The following is a 15,359-nucleotide window of genomic DNA, read 5'->3' on the forward strand; positions in this document are numbered from 1 at the left end:
GAAATTGTCAGTGAATCAGGGTTCTGCGCAAACGCGCTGATCCGAAGTTGCACGAATCTATGCGGAAAGTGACAATATAACATTTTTTCGCGGTCAAAAGAAGCGAAGTTGATCACATTCTGTTCAACTGAAACCATGTTATTGAGTTTTACAACATTTTCATCTAAAGTTAAATGTCAAGTGTCGAGTATAGGTGGTCAAAACACTTTAAAAAACAGTCTACCGTCTTGATTAAGTGCTAAATTAGTTGTTTTATTTAGTAAATTTAAGAATAAGTTTATTTAATTTTGTGACCATGCCGAAAGGAAAACGAAAGGGAAGGTCTGGTAAGTATTTTAAGTTACCTACGAAATTCACCTTTATGGACATAGGCAATAAGACGCCAAGTATCGTGTGGTTTACGTCAAACGATAATTTTGCTTTAAAGTTCCACAAATTGGTGGCATATGGCATGCACATACATATTTTTATATATTGCGATGATTATCATGTCATGAAAAGTGGGTTTTCCACTTCACATCTGTAACATCGTTCCAAAATACCATTGCACAATATGCACACATTTAGCTGCAATGTGCAACATTGATTTTCAGAATCAATGTTTTTGAATTGCCAATTTAACGTCTTTCAACATAGACATGAACTAATAAATAATTGGACGATTTCTAATTCTAATTTAATAACATATATCTCACGTATGAACAGGATGATATAATAGATTTAAATAATAAAAAAATTGTCAAGGTTATATCTAATACCATTATCTACTTATAAATTAATATTTATAGATGTCTATCACAAGATACTTTTCTAAATCGAGCTAGTTCCTTAAAATAAGAATAATTTTCAACATTGGAAGGTTACTCAGTTATTTTTAAAAATGTGTACCTATAATACTAATTATTTTGGCAAGAAAAATTGTGCAAAAGTTAATGTTTCTTGGAACATGACTATTCAATTATTCACATGATCTACACATTCTTTATGTTTTTATACCCTTGTTTGTGGATGCAGTAAAGCTATAAAAATATGTCAATATTTCACCATAATAAATTTAAATATTATCTATTTAGTTTCTTTGTTGCTGCCTCTTTTATTGTTTGTATAATTTGTAAATAAATCAGTTTGGTAAGCTTCCAAAAGAAACATATGTTTGATATATTACTCAATCTGGTTAATCAAGACAATATGGATAATTATTTGAGGAGATTAATTACATAATTTTTATATTGATCAATTTTTTTTAACTTACATTGGAATATGTACATTACATTGGAATATTTAGAATCCAATGATTCATGATTCATTGATATATATATATATATATATATATATATATATATATATATATATATATATATATATATATATATATATATATATATATATATATATATTGATGATTCATCTTAATGTTTGTCCTTGAAAGGAATTTACTTTTTTATGGATTAGATAACTAGTGTAGATTTTTGTTTATTTCATAATTTTTGGGTTGGTTGTAGAGATTTATTAAGGTGTAAATGTTCAAAAGCCCAAATATATATGTTCCTCTAGGTCAAGTAACCTGACACATACAAGAATAATAATTGACGACCTAGAACTGGAAGGTGTCGACACCTTCATATACTTAGGATCGCTGCTAACTAAAGATAACAATGTCAGTGAAGCAATTAAAAGAAGAATAGTGCTCGCCAATAATAAGTGTTACTATGGCTTAAGAAGACAGATGGCCTCAAAAATACCTAGACAAATTAAATTGACTGTCTACAAAACACTAATAAGACCAGTGCTAACATATGGTTCAGAAAATTGGTCACTTACACAGAATAACCAAGAACTGCTCAAACGTTTTGAGCGAAAAACCTAAGACGGATATATGGAGGCATAAAAGAACAAGGTTTGTGGAGCACGTGTTACAACTTTGAGTTGTATAGAAGTTTTGGAGAAACTGACGTTGTAAAATTCATTAAGGTAGCACGCCTCAGATGGATAGGTTATGTAATCAAAGCGCCTATAGGACAACGAGCAAGAGGATGCCGAGACTTAGGTACCAAGACAACCTAGAAAATGATTTAAAATCTATTGGAATTAGAGCATGGAGAAGAGTTGCCAGAGACAGGGGCGAATGGAGGATTGTTCTGAAGAAGGCTTTGCCTCATAAAGAGCTGTAACGCTACTGATGATGATGTAGAGCTTTATAATATCAATAAGGGTGTAATAAACTGTTCTTTTACCTTCTTTATTAAACTGACAAAATCCTTTGCATGTAATTCATCATCTTCAACAGCTGTTCCATACATTGTCAGATGTACACCTCCCTTAGGTGTGTCCATTAATTCATGTTTGTTGTTTTTGTAACCATTCGTGGCTCGCCATTTGCTTGATGTCATCAGTCCGTTTTGAGGTCTGCTTCTATTTCTCTTAATTGCTCTTGGTCACCCAAGAATTCGCTTTGTCCAATGGTTGTCTTCCTTTCTTCCTATGTGTTCTGCCCAGTTCCATTTAACATTTTAATCACCATTGTACCCGACAGTTGGGCTTCAGATCCTATGGTTGTACAAACTCTGATACACATATAGCAACCTTCAGTACTATAGTCCGTCCCACCTAAACTTTACAGTATGAGGAACATAGGCAATGCAGTCCTTATGAGAGTTTTTAGCGTGGTGATGCTGATTTTATCAACAATAATTTGTAATCGAACATTAGACAGATTAAATTAAAACTATTCTAGAAGGGCAAACTACAATTTTATGTGTTTAAGTTTATTTGATATACTTTTTATGCGGATTATTTTTATGCGATTTTGAAGTTATGCAGTTGGTATTTTATTCAAAAATGTCTATTATTAATAATTAGTATAATTAATATTAACTATTCCCATCCAGTAGTCTGAGAGTTTGCAATTCGAGTATTCCCCTTGTTACATGATGTACCATGCAGCTATTATATCAATCTGAATTTCGCATTGAAAGGTATTAGGTCTGGATCCCGCGTATAAAAAAAAGTTGATTTATAGCAAGCTGAAAATTTGTTAGTAGCTTAAGGGTGTCTAGTCGGACAAAACTTTGATATATGGGAACACTGGAACAGGGGAAGTTTTAATTGTGGAACAGGTTAAAAATTTGGAACGGTCATACCACGAAAATGTCATGTGTGTTTTGTCTGACAGAACTTCCAATTGATTTGTTACCCTTTCATTAAACTCTAATGCAAAAATCAGACTGCTATTTATCACCAAATGAGCATTTTAATGAGTGGAACACGTAGAACATGTCAAATGACAGTAATTATGACAGGTAATAAATAGCAGTCTGATTTTTGCATGAGAGTTTAATGAAAGGGTAACGAATCAATTGGAAGTTCTGTCGGACAAAATACATGTGACATTTTCGTGGTCTGACCATTCCAAATTTTTAACCTGTTCCACAATTAAAACTTCCCCTGTTTCTGTGTTCCCATATATCAAAGTTTGTCCGACTAGACACCCTTAAGCTATTAACAAATTTTCAGCTTGCTATTAATCAACTTTTTTTTCATATGCGGGATCCAGACCTAACCTGTAATAATTGTTTTGAAATTAAATTTAAATGTTGCTGATTTCAAGTTGCAGTATTTTGATTTCTGGATTGAAACATTTAATTCAGTGTCGTAAAGATTTATGTTCCATATAGAAGAGGTTTTTGCAATCTCAATATCGTTAGTCTGCATTTTAAATTTCTTCTTTTTTTTGGACCAATGAAGAAAAAAACATCAAAGACACAATTTTTAGTGGACAAACGGGAATGTATCCCTACTTTTTCAATGCAAGTAAAGACTTTTTTATGCGATTTTTTTATATGTGGTTTTCTGAAGAACATATCCACTGCATAAAACGAGACCTTACTGTATTATAGTTATTACGCATATGAATCCTAAAATTTTAAAACGTTTATCCACCATATAATCTGATGAACTTACTAGCTTTGAACAAACCGTCAATCTCTAGGATTCTTCTAAATTGTTAAGTTGTGTAAATTGAAACTTTAGATTATAAAATTAGTTGTGTAAATTAATAATACCCGTATCCCTACTTAGTATGTGGTTAGTCACCCTGAACGATCTGGGCGTGAAAAGTTTTTTTTCCCCTTACCTACCCTGGATTGTTTTTGTAATGGATTCGGAGATGGATTCATAATGGTCTTGGTATATGGTGAGGCATCGATTTCAAGAAGTGTTGCTGGCTAAATGGACACAGTTCTCAAACGCCATAAAAGAAAAAAAATCCTAAAATTGTAGATTGCCTGTCTAAAATAGTTTTAATTTAATCTCTGTAATGTTCGATTACAAATTATTTTTGATAAAATCGGCATCACCGCGCTAAAAACTCTCTTAAGGACTGCATTGCCTATGTTCCTTATACTGTAAAGTAAAGGTTAATTTAAACTATTAAGTCATTAATTTAAACTATTTGTTAACATTGTGAGTTGGTATAACGACTATTGCATAAACATATTTTAGATATTAACCTTAAATTGTAATTGTAAAATATAGAGTAAGTAGGTATTTCTTGTAAATTGTTATATATTAAAAAAAATATAATATAAAAAATAAAAAAAGAAGGAAAAATATATTAAAAAAATATGTAGAAAAAATGAATGACGAACTTGGACAGTCTATAGTCAAAAAGCTTTCGAATTAAGTAGAGGGCTAAAGAAGAATGTTGCTGTTTTTGCTGTGGAACTCTGAGAACATCATTTAAAAAAATACAAAAAAATATATTATAAAAAATTATTTAAAAAAAAAATAGAAAAATAATTATTTATTAGTAGAATTGTTTATTAGAGATTAATAGTAGTTTTAGGATAAGATACGAAAAAAACGACTAATAAAATAAAAAATAGTAAAATTGGTGAATGGAGTTAGTGTCCTCAGTCATATAAACCCAAATAAACAACAAAAGTCAAGGTGGGATTGACTATAGCATGAAACATGGTAAAGTCTGTCTAAGTTGGGCTTGGGTGTGGGATATTTTTCGCTTCATTTGGGTGATTATCATGTTAACAGCAATCTTCTGGATCACATCTCTTACTTCTGATCATCTTCTTATCTCTTCCTTCTTACCCTGTTGGCAAAAGCCCATGTTTCAGTTCCATTCAGGGTTGTTTCGTTTTAAACATTTCGTTTTAATCAACAGTTTTAAACATGTTGTAAACATTTGTTTATGTTTAAAATAGTTTTTGTTTAAAACATTTTTAAAACACTTAAATTAAACAAGTGTTTTTTTTTTCATTTTCTTTATTAATATGTATAATGAACATCAAAAAAAATTATTAAATAACTTTTTAACATACATATTATTTATTTATTAATAATCAGAATGCAGAAAAAAAATGGAAAACTTAAAACATTTTGCATACAAGAGTTAATCAATTTCTCAAAACTGTTTCAGTCTCATAGTAATATTGTAATCTAAATCAACAATCTGATCAATCACGTCATCACTGATGGAATTAAGTTCTTTAAAAATTGAAACCAACTTAGAAGCTTTGACATTGCCTAGTGGGCCTAGCTGATCACATAGTTTGGTATGGTAAACCATATGATGAGAAGAGTCTTTCTATGTTGGCTGACGATGCAATAGCTCTGTGAAGCTGTTGAGCAAGTTTCAATGCTGTAGTATTTATATTTTTCTTGAGAACGCCACCATGCCAATGGTTTTACATTCTCAATTAGATGTTTAGAAAACATATATGGTTTAAAGTTTAAAGGGTACACACTTTGCCTGGTAATAATAATAATAATTGAAAATGCTTCTGGATGATTAATTTATAATGGATGGATGATAAGTTTATTTCCACTAAAGCGATGATCAAGCAAATTTGCCAAAAAATGAGCTGCGGTCACCACAAAATAACTGAAAGTAGAGGTTATTGCAATAGCTAACTTGGAATGCGAATTTATAAATAATAAATAGTCTGGGGTTCCCCAGGCAATTTCTTATCTATTATTTAGTAGAATAATAGATCAAACACCTTCAATTAATGTTACGTTTAAGAAAATATGATTTAAACAATGTTTTCTTCTAAGTTTTATTTGTTTAAAACATTGAGTTTAAAAACAAGAAAAAAACATGTTTAAAGCAAAAAAAGGTTTAAAACAAAAAAAAAACATGTGTTTTAAACAAGTTTTATTTGTTTAACACTAGAATGTCTGGCTTAGCATACCTACCTAGAAAGCCGGAAGGGATCATTTTGGCCCCACGTTCTTTAATCAATTAAAACTCAGTTTAAAGAAATTAAATCAACTCTAGACGGTAGAATCTAATTTTATTTTTTACTTTTATTGTTTAACACATTCGCTGCCAATAAAAAACATTCGGAACACCATACAATTTGCAGTTTTTGATATTTGCCACACATTGCCTTGTTACAACCGTGGCAATGATTTGAAGTATGATTTCCTCTACAACATATTTTCAACTGATATTTTTTTCGTTTTTGGATAGTAACAGTGATAGTTGTTGGTAGACCTGGTGTTGCTAGACGTAGTTCCAGATTTCGGGAGATAAGGTATGGGGCCCATAATTCTTCACACAGCCGAAAAATAAACTTACAGAAACTGAGTCTACTTCCAGTTATTTCTTTATAAATAATCCATGCATTTATTGCTTCCAAGTCAAGAGTATGATAAAACACGTACATAGGCCATCGTCTTGAAGTTGCTTTTGTAGTATAAAGATGCGTCATTTGGTCCTCTACACCAACAATTGCATCTTTGTGTTCACTTGTGTTCGCCAACAATTGTATCTTTATTACGTAGATGATCAGTACCAGTATAAGGGTAACCATTTACAATAAACATACATAAATATAATTTTACCCATTCGACAGGAATATGAAAGAAAGGATCGTCGAATTTACCAGAAAACGATAATAACTTACACGGGGCCAATTTGGCCCCTTTAGACTTCTATGGTAGATTTGTTAAAAAAACCATTAAATAAATTTAGTAAACAATATTTTTTTGTTTTAAATCAGGATTTGTATCAAAATATTAAAAGTCATAAAATATGAAAATATTATTGCCTCAAATAAAAGAACTACAATAACTTTAAATCGCAACAGGGGCCAAATTGGCCCCTCCGGCTTTCTAGTGTTAAAACATACAATTTAAAAACAAAAAAAAATGTTTAAAACAAAAAAAAAACATGTGTTTTGTTTGAAATTAAAAAAACATATTTTTTGCAACCCTGGTTCCATTTGTCAGAACCGGCAATACATACTGATTGAAGAAAACGTAATAATACACCTATTATGTGAAATAGATATCACAATGTTCAATCAACTTTAGAATGAAAAATAGGTATACCTACTTCAATTAGAAAGGCATGATAGCAGTTTTATGGTAGAATCATCTAGTTTCCAGAATTTTTCTTCCTCTGCTAATATTTTAGCTTATTTTCAGATGAAATTTTTGGTATTGAGTCACTTAGTAATTCACCTCACAAGATGGTAATTGCAATACTGTAACATGATAGTTTGCTACTTCCTGTACAAATTTTCGATTGTCCTTCTCCAAAGCAAAGTCAAATATTTCCACGATGTTTTCTTGTTGGGTTTGACAAAGTTTGATCACTATTAATATCTGCTAAAATGTTTGTCCAAAGTAGTCTTATTAAAGTAGTACCAGCTATCTTAGAAACTCATTAACATTCCTCTCAGTGGGGTGCTATTGTTGGCGGTGTGGCATTCCACAAACAGGGATCTAGCTGTTTTATGAAATGATCCCTTGTTTGTGTAATTTTACACCTCACAAGAGCACCCTGCTGAGCTGAATATTAATGAGTCTCTTAGATAGCTGGGACTGGTATACCTACTTATAGGGAAATAAAATGAAGGCACTTTTCTTCTTTGAATGTGTTATTTTCATTAATGACAATGACTACTAAGTATGGGGCTTCTGCAAAAATTCCTCGCTTTCTTTGTTTCAAACATCTATAAATTGTTGCTTCTTCAATTCTATCATACTTGAACATGATGAATTGTACTGTAAACAATACTATGCTTCTTTTCATGAACATTTTTCAGTGCGTCACAAATGATAGAAAAAAAGGTAAGTCCGTGATAATATACATTTATAACATTTATTCTAACATGACATTTTAGCTAAATCTGACAGTTGTCACATTTTATTTGCAATTTGGCATAAAAACAAATCAATTGTGTTTATTGCATTTATAAAATGGTATTTTCTTTGATTTGTATAGTCTTATAAATTGTACAGATTATATTCGTAGATATATTATAAAATTCGTAAATATTTTTTTTCGATTATAGCGCCATCTATTGACAACTAGAATAAATGTTATCAATGCCACCGACGAAATGTAATCACCGACGTGCGATTTTTTCTGTCACATACAATTTAATGCGTTAGAAAGAAATCGAAAAACTGTGACACACTGAAAGATGCTCATGAGAAAAATATTAGTAGGGCGTTATTCTAGAAGAGCCTCCTGTACATTTAAAGCTACAGTCTTCAAACCTATCATTAAAAGGCATTTTAATTTCACTGGAGTGAAAATTAGAAAATATTGCTTTCTTACTATTATTAATATGAAATTAACAATCTTAAATGTTGTGTTTTAAAGGTCTACAGAGATGTAAATCTTAACTGAAGTAATTGACAATAGAATTGCTAACTGCACAAACAATTTTTAATACGAAAGGACTCCGCACACCTCTTATGGAAAATATAATGTCACTCATATTCAATAAAATTTACATGAATAGATTCCTCTCAAAACTACGATCACTTCATATCATTGCGCCAACTGTGAATTTAGATTAATAACGACACAAATTGCAATTAAAATGTATTGAAATCACATTTTTAAAGTCCATAAAAATATCATTCATAAATACTATTAGTATAGGTGCTATTCACAACAGCTTAAACCCAGAGTGAGCTAAGGCGATTGGAGGAAGTATTATACTTTGGTACAATTGACCTGCATGAGATTTATGGAGAAGTAGAAAATTATAAAATCTTTTTTCTCTGTCGTAACTTACCTATGTATCCATTTGATTTTAGATTTATTTATATCAATGTATGCCATTAACCCATTTAGCGCCAAAGGTGCGAAAACGCACTATTTTTTTGTAGAATTTTTTTTTGACAATTCGTTAATTTTTTTTTTAAATCTTTGTATTTTTTAAGCAACCAGAAGATATAAGTGTAACTAAATTTAATTTTGTTTAATTTCCAAACTCCTGATTTCATCACAAAAATATTTTCTAAATGTCCGACATTTGCAATCCTTCGACACAACTTTATTTTTACGGTAATAATTTTATTGACATAACACTTTTGTGGTCAAATAAATTAAAACATTATTTTTTTAACCTATTTTTACACCAATTGTTATAAAAATACAAAAAAAAATTCTGAGTCCTCAAATCTCGTGTTTGAAAATAATGGTTCGATAACGAACCATTGGCGGAAGTCGACATATAATCCTGTCTGATCAGGAATAAGTTAAAGGTGATGCACAGGCAGTAATTTGTTGGGATATCTCTTTATTATGTGTAAAAACACGTATCCACTATGCTTGCGCTCCGAGCTCCTGCAACTGCTCCACATAGTGGACACGCTTGGCGCTCCCGGACTGTGCATTTGTGCGCACTGTGCCTCGGCGTCCAATCTGTGGCAGTTTATATGTAAGGGAGCGTAAACCGTATCGATTGGAGCAGTTGCAGGGAGCGCGGAGCGCAAGAAGTTCGTGAACATAGTGGATGGTTGGCGCTCTCGGATCATGCAACAGTGTGCACTCCGCCTCAACGGTCCAATAGGTGGCGATTTATATGTAGAGGAGCGCATGCATGTAGATGGGAGCAGTTGCAGGGAGCGCGGAGCGCAAGGGGTTTGTGAACATAGTGGATGGTTGGCGCTCCCGGACCGTGCAACCGTGCGCGCTCCGCCTCGGCGTTCCAATTGGTGTCGGTTTATATGTAGAGGAGCGCATACCATATCGATTGGAGCAGTTGCAGGGAGCACGGAGTGCAAGAGGTTCGTGAACGTAGTGGATGGTTGGCGCTCCCGGACCGTGCAACAGTGCGCCAACGACCGTGCGGCAGTGCCTCGGTGGTCCAATATTACGAACGTAGTGGATACGTACCTTTAGAAAGATGGGTATTCTGGTATTCAGTTTTGTTATAATCTAGGGTGGGGGAGGGGAGGAGGGGGCTACATAAGGGCGGTTGTGTAGAGTTGTAGACAATATGTCGATTTGTCGAATTTATGCAACTGGCACAGTGCAAGATACAGGATTGGAAAGTGTAAACTGGAAATATCTAAAATAATTTCTAAAAAAGATAGAGGGCCGTTCGACTTCGTTTTTGAGAAAGAAGCTGAAGAAGGTGTAGGCAATGTTCTACAGGATTGGAAAGTGTAAACTGGAAATATCTAAAATAATTTCTAAAAAAGATAGAGGGCCGTTCGACTTCGTTTTTGAGAAAGAAGCTGAAGAAGGTGTAGGCAATGTTCTAACCATACTATTTTTGTTTATCAAAACTTCCAGGTCCATTTACACTCTAAATGTTTTGAGACTTTTCACAAAAAATAAAATTGTGTATTTCAATTTTTATATCTCATTTCCGCCAAAGGTTTGAAAACGAACCATTTTGTTGTTGTGACACCTGCCATTATCAAAGTGTAAAACAATTTTTTTACGAATGTTTAAGTTTATTTTACTCTAGTTAATTAAATATATTACATATTATTGCAGTATTTCTTTGCTTGGCGGTTAATGGGTTAATAAGCAAAATTCAGAGTTGACACAATGATATAAAATGATCATAATTTCGAGACGAATCTATTCATGTAAATTTTATTGAATTTGAGTGACATTATATTTTCCATAAGATGTGTGCAGGGTCCTTTAGCCATGGATATGTTTATTGAGTTCAATAGCCAATCAACACAAAAGGTTTAAAAATAGAGATCTGTAACATTGATTTTTAATTCAAAAAATTTTCCACTTTTTCAATTGAGACAAATTCAAATTCTACTTAACAATTTTTTGGAAGACATTTTTTCAAAAATCTAAGTTTAGGCCTGCTACAACCAAGGCAGATTTGGTGTGGGCAAATATATCTTTGTCAAAACATAAAGGAATGTTTTATTTATAAATTTGAAACCTTTTTAAAATACAGAGTTTTCAATTAGAATTATTCTAGTTTCTAGTTCTTGTCTACAGTAGGTTGTAGTGAATTATTCATTTATTATTATTGAATCCTTAATATTGACCTTGATTATAGTATTTATGCGTCATATTGTTTAACAGAGAGAACTATATAAATAGGAACCTTGATCTTTGGTGAATAACCTGCTTAACTTTTCTTTGTTTGATATTTGATAATATATCACACATTAGTGAGATGCCAAGTGTTATTTTTTGAGGTTATCTTGGTTTTATAGGACCTCATTAACATTATTGCTTATTGATGTATTAAAAATAATGCATATTTAGGTTTTCTCTCTCAATAAATGCCTATCTTATATTTTTAAAGTATTTTGCTTATTTTTTAAAGTAAATTTATCTTTAAGAAGCACCAACCACGAAAGCACCTACTAAAAGGGGTGTTTTACCAGACAATGAATTTTGATCTTCAAAATTTACCTTTATTAATGCTCCTAAATCTATTATGTGTACTATCTTTCAGAATAGAGGAATACACAACCAGAATTGTTGTACACAAATTTCAGTTAAATTTATTCTTCGTAAAGTGCCCTCTCCTCATTGGAGGTTGGCTACTACAATTACAAATTCTTGTCCGTCTTCAGCTGTTCTTATTATCTGTACAAAATTTAGCCTTCTCCATTGTCAGATGTTTCTTAGCCACGATAGTCCTTCCTAGTCATCTCATTCTCTCGATCTTTCCTTTTACTATTAGTTGAGTATACAGTGATGAGCATGCTAATAACCGGCAAAATAACAAAAGATGGAAAACATAATACATTGTTTATTTATTTATTTATTACGGGATGTCCCCATTTTTACAAATAACAAAAATAAAGTATTATTACGTAATTACTGTTAAAATAATACTTTCGGTTCGTTTATACGAATTTATTTATACAAGTTACAGATCGAATTTATATTATCAACTAACTCTATTTACAAAATTCGTATCGTTATATACTCTAACCCTAACCATTATTCTCGATCATTCCAGGCTAAGCCAGGTCTCTGGCTATCGTGTGACCTTCCACTCACCGCGCGTCTTTCTCCTCCGATTCCACGTATATCATCGTTATTCTACCAGAAAGTTCTCGAGATCAAACCTTTCGGAGCTGCTACTTACGGCCGGTGACTCATTCTTTTGCTACAGTATCGTAACCATAACACAAATACTAAACTTTAAATAATTAATAAATATTGTTAAACAAATGATCATAATTTAAGTAAATTAAATTTCCTGAAAATATTATTAGAGTGAAAATCGCTGACAATTAAAATCAAATGAAATGAAATGAAGACTCCAAGGTAAAGGTTCGAGACAAAAAGAGATGAAACTAGTGGAGGTGGAAATGATCGTTATAAATGTATAAATTAAGATTACATTACATAGATTTCCACCTTTAGACGTCTGTGACAGGAGCATTTTATAAAATTGTACTGTCACAGTGACAGTTGTCATACTCCTCTTATATGTCTAAAGGTGGGAAACTATGTAATGTAATGTTAATTTATATCTACGTTTATAACGATAATTTCCACCTCCACTAGTTTCATCTCTTTTTGTTTCGCAATGTATTATGTATTCCATCTTTTGCATTATTTTGCCGGTTATTAGCACGCTCATCACTGTATTGGTATGATACTTATTGTTTCTCAGTATTGAAGCACGACAATTGGATAAACATGAAGATATACTAAGATTTGACAAAATTTGTGCTACAAAATTTATTAAGTACCTCGGAAGCTCAAGTCATCAAGAGATTTAAGGGAGTGGATTCTTATAAGGTGTTATGACATACTCTTATTAGCTTAGAAAAATTAGAAAGATAGAAAAATCGGAATATGGATGTGAAATAAAAAATAAAGAAAAAAAATAAAATATTGGGCGCCACTGGTTACCTAAGGAACCAGAATTTATACAAAAAAACAAATATTAAAAGAAAAATGGTATTAGATAAAATAAAACAGAAAATAGTCAAATAAAAAAATATACATAATATACAGAATATTATAACGTAACTTACCTTATTTATTCAGAATTCTATACTCAGTCAATTTTTTAATGTTCTTACGATTCAAGAGAGAAGGGAAGAAAATAAATTATATGTTGAAAATCAAACATTATTTGTTAAAAACAAAAAAATTAATCTCTGATCTCTCTGTTACAATTAGAGACCAGATTACCAAATAACCAAAGATGAAACGAAAAAGTTTTACAAACATACAAATTATACCTTACAATGAATGTCCTGTTTTCTTCTGTTGTTGGTTGGTAAGTCCAAAACGCCATTTCACTACGCGAGAAAACACTTCACTGTTAATAGCTACAGCAAACAGTACATTGTTTATAAACAAACGTTATTATAGAAAAATTCAGCTTTCAACTCGAACATAAATAGTTTAAAAGTTCGTTAAACTGGATGAAATTTTACTTTTACTCGAACAAAATTATTTAATTAAGACTCGAACATAAATCATTTAGTTAGACTCGAACATGATTATTGAAAGTTCATTAACTTTGACCAAAATAAAGTATGTGAGCATACTACATGTTTTAACTGCACTATTAAACATAGTAATGCGAAAATTGAAACTCTTCTCTCCTACTTCTGGTTCTGACTGCTTAAAAGAAATTAGTGGATACGAAAATTGGTATGAAATGATAACGACGATTTGCTTAGAAACAGCGAGAAAATCGCCGGGGTTCACGATACTCCATCACCTTCGCCGGGCTGGAATCAACCTAGCCGGCTGGGAAACTGGAAAACTACATTCCGAAACACTCAATGGAACTCAACTCACATGACGATGGCCCTAAAGGAACCAAAACTCAACTTAACTCGATGATGGCCCTGGTGGAACTTATCACTCAACTTCACTTGATGGTGACTTCTACGGAACTCAACTGAACATGATGATGGCTTCTACGGAACTCTTTTCTCGGACCGCCAACTCGACCCTTCTAAAACTTGGGTTCCTTCTCCCAAAAAAAGTGACTTCCTACTTAGACCAATAGGAATCATACCAGATATTTCTCTACCAATCAAATGGTCAGAAAAACTCTCAAGACATCCCTCGAACGCCATGATGGTTTTACTTTCAACCAATTACAAATACTTAAACTTCGCAATAACAAAATCCCTTGAGTTTACACGAAATGCGATGACTCAGAATATTACAGTTAGTCCCCAGAAACAATATTTCAGAGTTTTTCTAAAAGCATCGGCTTAGGTTAAGCCTTTCCTGTTGCAATACACATACAATAGCATTCTTGTCCGTGAATATCATAAAAACCTTTCATCTTCTAGACTGCAACAGTCTACAGCATAGCAGGGGTTCTTCCTCTAGCTATTTGGATATACCGACGAACATAAACCAAAACTGTAAATATCATAAAAACCTTTTAATACTCTGAGTCCCTACTTAACGTGGAACCTCTTTGAAAAATATTCCGTTTACAATTTTGTAGGATATCAACAATTTGGGGCACCTTAGTACACCAAATTTCAAGGAATCGCATGAACCGAAATAAACATCCAAATCCCGTGAGAATTGAATAACGCCATACTCTGCACTATGCGGAAGATCGATATACAGGGCGTAGCGAAAGTATTACTGGGTCGGAATTTCAAATATTTAGAAGGGGGGACTTTGAGCGTGTTTCAGTATGTGGCCTAGGTATGATGTTTTTCTTACTTTCATTGTGTTAGAACGTTCTCATTCTTTGTCTATTAGTCTATTCTATGCAGCACTTCTTAGTTTGAGGTATGTTCATGGAATTTTAAAGATTCTCCGGTAAATCCACATTTCAAATTCCTCCAATTTATTTACGGTTGATATTTTAAGAGGTCGACTCTTGACCAGACGTAGCATTTTGATACATATTGGGACCGTGCAAGTTCGGCAAAGCGACCTCTATTTCTACGCTCTGTACTTTTATTCGCACTTTTATTTATATTGGCCAATTATATTAGTCCTGGTTGCTGGATAATTGTCAAGGCCATAGTCCAAAAAAATAATAAGAAGAAAAAATAAGATGCAGGTTATGTTATGCAAACGTAAACAATTGTATGTAGTAAATAAAATTAGTTATTAAAATGCAGTACTGCAAGCAAAATACAATTAATTAAATTTA

At 32.3% G+C, this 15,359-nt stretch overlaps 1 protein-coding gene across 1 annotated transcript in view; it reads left to right on the forward strand.

The window, feature by feature from the left end:
* The first annotated feature begins 29 nt into the window (after window positions 1–29).
* The window catches only part of LOC126880068 (interferon-related developmental regulator 2), a 39,130-nt gene continuing 23,800 nt past the window's right edge, over window positions 30–15,359 (forward strand). Inside the window, exon 1 of the mRNA XM_050643727.1 lies at window positions 30–326. Coding sequence (XP_050499684.1) covers window positions 296–326 — 31 coding nt within the window. The 5' untranslated portion in view covers window positions 30–295. The remainder of the gene's footprint in view (window positions 327–15,359) is intronic.

The sequence above is a fragment of the Diabrotica virgifera genome, chromosome 2 (genome assembly GCF_917563875.1).
Source record: "Diabrotica virgifera virgifera chromosome 2, PGI_DIABVI_V3a".
In the NCBI taxonomy this organism is placed as follows: Eukaryota; Metazoa; Arthropoda; class Insecta; order Coleoptera; family Chrysomelidae; genus Diabrotica; species Diabrotica virgifera.